Here is an 8,932-nt window from a genome sequence, read left to right on the forward strand (position 1 = left end):
TGTGTCTGTGTGTGTGTGTGTGTGTGTGTGTGTGTGTGTGTGTGTGTGTGTGTGTGTGTGTGTGTGTTTTTGTGTGGTCTGTTACTGTAGAAAGAACAGTGCTTGTGGTGTGTGTGTGTGTGTGTGTGTGTGTGTGTGTGTGTGTGTGTGTGTGTGTGTGTGTGTGTGTGTGTGTGTGTGTGTGTGTGTGTGTGTGTGTGTGTGTTGTCTGTTACTGTCGAAAGCAGTGTGTGTGTGGTGTGTGTTGTCTGTTACTGTAGAAAGCAGTGTGTTGGTGGTGTGTGCTCTACCACAGATCAGCCAAACCGTACTGTACAGCAAGGGTGATGCCACAGTGTCTTTATTGACATGTAAACATCATTCATGGTGCATCCTGATTTAGACGGCTGCACTGGAAAAGACTTACAGTAGCATCCAAATCACAGCAAGACAGAAGTTTAAGAACATCAAATCTGTAAATACGCTATGGAAATGTGCAGTATTCCATTACAAGCGGGTCTTCACAGCCCTTTGGTTAGACATGTACAGTAGCCTATGTCTATGGCTTACATACAGTTTGCATTGTTCAGGTATAAAGTGCTTTGTTGCTGTTGCAAATCTAGATGGCATTGATGAAATGATGTCTTTGTCTGTTCACTGTCAAATATAGTTGATTAAGCATTGTTTTTAAACCATTACACAGGTTATATAACAGATGAAATCATACAAGTACTTAAACTGACCATATTCATGGGTTTCATCAGGTCCCTTTGCACAGGTGTATTAATCAAGCACCATGCAGTCTGCATTGATAATCAAGGTGCTTGATTTTGTACACCTGTGGAAAGGGACCTGATGAAACCCATGAATATCAGACATTTGAGATTCTATATTACGTATGATTTTAAAATAAATGTAATTGAAATAGTGAGTAGGGAGAACAAAAAGTGACTTTTGACATGGACAGAAACATACAATAAAACATAAATTAGCGAAAGCAAAGCTATGAAGTGCCACAAATTGAATTGTGAGGTTTACCTCACGGTAAGGATACTGCGAAGGACACATATAAGGACGTTACATGTTAGCCTTGGTTTATAGGACAACATATCCATGTCATGCTCTTGTCATGACATATGTCAAACATGTCATAGTAAACGTCTAGTGGTTGGTATCAGTATGATCTCACCATACACATTTTGTAGCCTACTACAGTATGTAATATGACAGCTTAACATGTGTCAATAAGATCTTACTGTATAGCATGTACATTTAAAGGCCATTCATGATTGGCCATCGGCAGATGACACCTACTACAACATGTTTATGACACTGTTATGTCAGTCCTGCTTAAAGGTTGGGTATGGAATTTGCATAGAAAACGGCTGGCAGATTTTTGAAAATACACAACTGATAGTCCCTCCCTCCGAAGAACATGGACGCAGATTCATGCACGAGAGCGAGCCAGGCTATAGGCACTCTTGAGCTGTATAAAATGAAATGCCAGCCTGGTGTCTGTACAGGACTTCCCCAAGCAGGTTACTTCGCTAACTAGTTTTACATTCTTTATTCACCTCCAAAGGGTTGTAGGTAATAGTTCCACAAATCCCTGAAGGCTGATGATTTTATAGATAATCGTAAAAGCACCAATTAGTACCGCCCCTTTCGGAAATTCTGAAAACAACGATGCTTTTTAATACACCAAAATAACATTTGATAAATTAACCTTTCATTTTTCAGTAGCCATAGGTGAGTACATTTGAAAAGAATCTGGTTTGGTTCTTACAGGGGCTTTTACCTCCTGAAATATCCGAGTTTAGAGCTGGCCCGGTGGTTCGCTTATTCCACTAGAGCTCCAAGCGGTTAAGTTTCGGTTTCAGGTTTACAACACTCTTCGAGTCACAGTAAAATGTATTTAAGCTATGTATTGCTACATAGCTTATTTATTGCGTGGGTGCTTGAGTCTCCGGGAATCTCCAGGAATCCGCTGTCTTAGCTAATAGAAATGAAGTGACACATACAACCAGAGGGGAACATAGGGGACGTGCAGCAGGCCTAGTTGGTTTCGTTTGGCTCGCAGTTCACCAGCTTTGAGTATGTGCACGAAATGGTCGCGCACACGGGGGGGAGGGGGTGGAGGAAGAGGAGGAAGACCGTTAGATTGACGAACGAGCTGTGAAATGATGGTAGCGGGTTAAGAATATTATTGGCTGGAGTTTTTCGAGCCCTGCCCGCTCTACAGATGATTGACGTGTTTAATTTCCATTTCAGTGCTTCCAACTCAGTGGCTGTAAGTGGGTTAGCAATAGGATATCAAGTGATTTGGCTAAAATTGGCAAAAAAGCAAATTCCATACCCTACCTTTAAAGGAGAACGGCAATTTTAAAGGAACCCTATGTAAGAAATGTATTTCAATTAATTATAAAATGGCCCTGATATGTCACTTGACATAAAAAATCATGCTCATTTCAAATACTTGTATCACTGTTGTCCGGCCAGGATATTGTCATTTAAAGAAGTGAAGTTGCAGCCCTCAACTGATGTTAATGTTTACATGTGTGTGTTTTTGCCTTATGCGCCACCCTCCATCCATCTACTAATCACAAAGTCAGTGTTTTTTTTGGCATCCAGGTTGTCGGCTCTGCTTTAGTTATACACCTCTCTACAGTATTTTGAAAGTGATTGCAGTACCAGTTTTGTCCAGTATCCAACATACGGTTCCTTTAAAATAATGTCCCCCAGAGTCACAGTGGCGCATTGTAGTTGTCTGGCTGCTCTAGTTGTTGACTGCAGCGACTCAAGCTACTGTACAGTGCTCGGTAACCTTGAGGAACAGAGATCTGTGTGAAGAATTGCAAGATTTCCTCTAGTCTGTATGAAGTCTGGTTTCAAATAAACTGTTGAACTGAATTCAAATGGGACTGTGGGGCTCTTGCTATGACAGTACAGAAGGCAACATGTTACAAACACTGATATAAAGGCTTGAAACGTTCAAATAAGATATAAGGAATGTACAATTACATATTAATTACAAAATCACTTGATTTAAAATAAAGTCTTCAATTGCTAGTCATTCAACTACCATACACCACACATACACCTTCAAGTAGAAAGAAATATGCAGTGTGACATTGTACAAAATATTTATAAAAGTCAGTAGTATAGGTGTACTAACTCTCTGCATCCTTATTTGACATACACTTCTGCCAGGGACTGTAGGGTAGGGCCTGGAGTAGGAAGAGAATCCCACCGATTATGAGCAAGGTGGCAGCACAGGCAGAACAACTCACTGACCACGAGAGCTCATGATGCAGCGGGACTGTGTGGTCACTTGCCAACAACGCCAACACCGATTGGTGGAAAACGATGAGTGACAGAAGAAGCAGGATGCCTACAATAAAGAAGAGAAAGTCACAAGAACAGTTATTCATTATTTATTACTTATTACTCATTCAATTATTACTTTGCTTACTTAGCCTTACTTATTCATTAGTCTGACGATTTTATCCAAAGTGACTCACATATGTCAATTATTACAAGCGCCCTAGAGGACTTTGTGGTTAAGAGCCATGCTTAGCGGCACAACAGTGGCTAACCCACAACTTTTCTGGCTTCTGCATGTCAGCCTGGCTCATAGCCACGACACTACCACTGCCCTTCAAGATTTCATTCAGTTATTTAAATCTGTTTATATTTTTGAACCCTTCATAACCATGCCATGAATATAAACAAAACATTGCATTTGTGAGATGGGCCAGTCAGTGTCCAGTGATGCAGATTACAGAAATGTCAGGTTTCTGGCAAACATATGCTGCAAATTTGAAGCAAGGTCATATTTTCACATGTAAATAGTTTCTGGGAAACAGTTACGGTTAACCTTTGGCAATGTTGCAGCAAATTTGCAGCAATGTCAGGTTTGTCACCAGAAGGTGAACACATTTGCCAATAGTGCCAAAGTTCTCATTGTTGCCAGAACTTTGCTGGAAGTTTGCCTCTAGCGGCCAACATTGGCAACTTCTGCCAATATTTTATAGTCATTTGTTTGCCACAAATCACCCACGAGTTTGCTGCAAATCTGCCACAAACACTGTCTCTATTTATGGCTATGTCAATAGGTCTATAATAATGAGAGGTCAAGTAAAGTGTAGTTCTGTGCAGTAAAGTGTGGTGTGGTGCAGTAAAATGTAGTTCTGTGCAGTGAAGTGTAGTTCTGTGCAGTGAAGAGTGGGTCTGTGCAGTAAAGTGTAGCTCTGTGCAGTAAGGTGAAGTTAAAGGGAAACTATATACAGGATTGGCAATTTCATCAGGATTGGCCATTTCAGTTTTCGCTCGTTTTATGCATTGCATATTTCTCTGCAGAGCTTCCCCTACAGCTTTAGTGTGTATATTTGACAAAACTCCTCAATCTATCAGTCTGCCTTTTCATGAGCATGATCACGACTTCACATGAGACTTCCTAGACCATGGGTGCGTCCCGAGGGCTCCTGAAATTGCAAGCGTGGTTCTACCACTACAGACCACTAGGGCGGGCGAAAAAAACATTGTTCGACCCGTAATGACTCATTTAATCATATATACAGTAATATTATGAAACAAATTGATTGACTAAAAAATGTTGCATAGTGTGCCTTTAAGCTGGTGGGCTAGTGTCAAGCTGGAGCCATGTTCCTTACCAGACAATGTGAAGCAGACGGAGGCGGGCTTCAGGAAGAAAGGCACTCGTTTGCTGATGGCCATAGTGATGCAGATGGCGCCCATGACCATGAGGAAGAGGCTGAAGATGGCCATGAGACCTGTCGCCGTGCTAAGTCCTGGAGAGGAGAAACAGATATCATCTGAAAAGGATGATTCCAATATAGTCTGCTGAAAAAGTGTAATGACAGTTGGGTCTAGGACTAGCATTGGAATCCCATGGAAGAAGTGGCTAAAGTGTCCTGGATAAAACATATTTTGTGAAACCAGTTGGGCCCTTTTCAATTATTAATACCTCCGCCAAGGGGGTTATGTTTTCATTGGGGTTTGTTTGTCTGTTTGTAAGCAAGATAACTCAAAAAGTTGTGGATGGATTTCGATGAAATTTTCAGGAAAGGTCTGAAAGGACCCAAGGACGAAACCATTACATTTGGGATGTAATCTGGATCCAGGGGGCGGATATGTTTTCGCTTGGCGGAGGTCTGCGCTCTCGGAGTGCTTTTCTAGTACTACAATGTTATGATCATTCTTTATCACATCTAACATCTTTCCACAGCTTAAGACACATGGGCCTAATTAAGTTGGAGGTAAATTAGTTGGAAAAAGTATTGGCAAATGACAGATTTTTCTTTGTGTAAGTGAATGTGAGTTATTTTTGCGACGCTAAGGTTAGGTGTCAACTGAGGATTTTGGTTGGTGAGTGATACATGTGACCTAAGCTAAAGCTAGTTAGCCATTATGTTAATGTTATGTCAATAGGGAAATTGTTAAGATTGCTACAGTAGCTATCTTCTCATATAATAACCATCAGCATTAGCAACATGTTTTACCCCTATCGTTGACTATATCTAATGAACTCCCACAATGCAGTTTTTGTTTCATACCACTCACTCAGTCTCTAGGCAAACTATCACCTGCTAAATTTACTCCAACAGCTAACATACACATTTGAAAGCATGATGATGGGATTTAAAAAGATGACAGACTGCAAATTGCATTCTTTGAACACTGCTGAAGAAGAGATTGTCTATTTTTCACTTTTTCATTTAAAGGAATAAGTATTGACAGGCATATTTTCTAGATTCCAATTCTAATATGCTTATTACAGTCTCCACAACACCACCATTTAGTATTATTTCAAAATATTATTTCATTCATGTGTTTTATGTTTGCTGTGTTCAAAATGGTGGGCCAAACACTCTGTTGATGCTGTAGGTAGAGATGCCCCTCCTGTCCTCGTTCTGTCATAAAGTGACTCTCAGCCGTGCGAGAAAGACCCGCATGGTGAATCACTCTCTGGTGATCATTTAGTAGAAGTGATAGGAGCTATTGAAGGACAGCTATACTGTTAGTTGGAATACCAATTTGACGAGACCTAGATTCTGAAAATGCACAACTGTCGATGGAGAGGATGAGGGGGAGACAGAGAAAAGGAGAAAAAAAAGAGAGAGATGTGTGTCTGTGAATGTGTGTGGGAGTGAAGGAGGGAGGGGAGGGGAGGGGAGGGGAGGAGGATGGAGAGGTGGAGAGGAGGGCTGGATGGCTGACTCACTCTTGTCCGTCGTCTTTTGAAACAGAACCGCATTCTCCCCGGTGGTGAAGAACTTGAAGAAGGTGCAGTTAGATTCTCGAGTGGAGAGAGAGAGAGAGGTGGGGAGAGAGGTAAAGGGCACAGCAGTGCGGCTAGTCGCACACACACACACACACACACACACACACACAATACAAACATGAGCACACACACACACACACACACACACAAACAATGCAGTCACAAGCACATACAAACAAACACACACACACACACACACACACACACACACACACACACACACACATAATGCACACACACACACGTACAAACAAACAAACACACAATGCACACACACACTACAAACAAACACACACATACATACACAATGCACACACACATACAAACAAACAAACAAATACATACAATACACACACAAACACCCTCTTTCACACACAGTATACACACACACACACACACACACACACACACACACACACACACACACACACACACACACACACACACACACACACACACACACACACACTTTCCACTGCACCCCAGTTTCATCAGCTGAATCATGCATATTGTATAGAATGACATGTTGTGTTACAGTAATGCACATTGCACCGATAATGGTGGTTAATTAGCGCTCCCATTTTGATGCGTGGTTCCAGGCAGGTTTGTTGTTTTGTGTTGTCAATCCGATCAGTGTAGCACTTTAGCTGTGAGGGGCTGACAAACGAGGTCTGATGGAGTTCGTAGCACGTAGAACTGCCATAAATACGCTCTGAAAATGTAAGCATTCCAGACACATTTCTCTGTTAGCTCTTCCAGGAATATGCAGTGTGTGCCATGCATAAGTATTAGAGATGCTGCTGTTTTTACGGCATGGGTTTCCACAGTCATCCTCACTGAAATCTGCCATCTTTCCCCTGCCTCTGAAGTACAGATGCAAAGGGATCAGCCATCCTGAATTAGTTATGTATTTGTATTGTACATAGTTGAATATTATTAAATCAGCCATCTTGAATTAGTTACCTCCGCCAAGGAGGTTATGTTTTCATCGGGGTTTGATAGTTTGTCTGTTTGTTTGTTTGTCTGTCAGCAAGATATGGATGGATTTGTTATGGATGGATATGGATGAAATTCAGGTCTGAAATGACTCAAGGAAGAAACGGTTACATTTTGGGAGTGATCCGTATCACCGTCTGGATCCAAGAGACGGTTATGTTTTCGCTTGGCAGAGGTTTGCGCTCTCTGAGTGCTTTTCTAGTTAAATTATTAAACCAGCCACCCTGAATTAGTTAATTAGTTAGCATTGTGTATGTTAGTTGTAGCTCATCAATTATTAGTTGCAATCAATAGTTTTGATGGCCACAATGATGGCTGGTCATTAGGGTGACCATACGTCTGGACCTCTCTCCCTTACGGGAGGACAGTCCGGTTTTCGTGCCCTTTGTCTGGACCTCTCTCATGCGTCCTCATTTTTGCCCTTTTGTCGTCATTTCGGGTAAAAAAAAAAATGAGGACGTATGGTCACCCTACTGGTCATCGTTGTGACACCCATGCACTGCTAGTCCATGACCACCACAGCGTGTAGCGTGTTGTTGAAGTGGACCGGCCAGTACCTCCCGGCAAGTCGGCTGGCCCGCAGCTCTCCCTCTCGGGGTCGACGTCGGCCACCCACAGGGACTTGACGCAGCTCTTCCACAGGCCGTAGTGCGCCACCTGGCAGGTGTGGTTGCTGGAGTAGTTCTTGGACGGCGCCAGCTCCGCCCAGAACTCCGTGCCCACGCCGAGCACGGCCAGCACGATGCCCACCACCGCCACGAAGAACGCCAGCTTGATCTTGCCCTCCTGGCTGTCGCTCATGCCCGCCCCGGAGGCAGAGGTGGAGGCGGTGCGTGCCCGCCGCTTGGCGCCCCCGCGAGCACCGCCCATCACGGCGGAAATCCCCGCCTGGCCGGGGTTCCCCCCTCCGCTTCCAGGCGTCCGCCCCTCATCATCCTGGATGTAGAAGGTGGACCACATGCCTGCCGAGCTGAGTCAGGGATGGCCTGCTGAGACCTGCTGGAGCCAATCAGGGACTAGTTTATTTATAATGCTGGAACCTGGAGCCAATCAGGGACAAGTTTATTTGTAATGCTAGAACTTGGAGCCAATTAGGGACTAGTTTATTTGTAATGCTAGAACCTGGAGCCAAATAGGGACTAGCTTATTTGTAATACTGGAACCAATGACAAGGGCCAGTTAGGGACTAGCTTATTTCCAATAAAGATTTAGTTAAAGACAATTAAAATGGTTAAGACAATTCCATGATAATTTAGTTTGGTCAGTGACCTTAATATAAAGTGTTACCCATAATTTAGTAATGTATAGATTCTGAAAACAATTCTGTATTTTGAGCTTCCGGCTAGATAGTACTCCATCAATGTTTGTGCAACTGACAAGATGTAATTAGATTAGTTTGAAGTCACAACAAAGCAACACAGTTTTTTGACCATACCATGCATGTACAGTATAATTCTGTGTGTACACTACAAGTAAACATTTTAAAAGATTTTCTGATATCGCTTACGTCTCAAATACCAGTTGTTAGACTGAATTCAAAAAGTGGTACAGAAGAATTAGAATAAATAGAGCCAACACTACTACAATAACAAGTCAAAGGAGATATATTTCTGCCCTGTCTTTGCCTGGAGTGTAGACCGTTTCTTTGCATGT

At 42.6% G+C, this 8,932-nt stretch overlaps 1 protein-coding gene across 2 annotated transcripts in view; it reads right to left on the reverse strand.

Annotated features, from left to right (window-relative positions):
• Window positions 1-371: 371 nt before the first annotated feature.
• cacng6a (calcium channel, voltage-dependent, gamma subunit 6a) overlaps window positions 372-8,932 on the reverse strand; it is a 10,229-nt gene continuing 1,668 nt past the window's right edge. Inside the window, exons 2-5 of one of the 2 annotated variants that reach the window (XM_062529431.1) lie at window positions 7,837-8,275; window positions 6,224-6,298; window positions 4,653-4,790; window positions 372-3,370 (exon numbers count right to left, since the gene is read on the reverse strand). In XM_062529431.1, the coding sequence (XP_062385415.1) occupies window positions 3,150-3,370; window positions 4,653-4,790; window positions 6,224-6,298; window positions 7,837-8,239 (837 nt within the window). In that variant the 5' untranslated portion in view covers window positions 8,240-8,275 and the 3' untranslated portion in view covers window positions 372-3,149. Of the gene's footprint in view, window positions 3,371-4,652; window positions 4,791-6,223; window positions 6,299-7,836; window positions 8,279-8,932 lie in introns of both variants that reach the window. The other variant, XM_062529432.1, reaches the window with a different exon arrangement.

Source organism: Sardina pilchardus, chromosome 24 (genome assembly GCF_963854185.1).
Source record: "Sardina pilchardus chromosome 24, fSarPil1.1, whole genome shotgun sequence".
NCBI lineage: Eukaryota > Metazoa > Chordata > Actinopteri > Clupeiformes > Clupeidae > Sardina > Sardina pilchardus.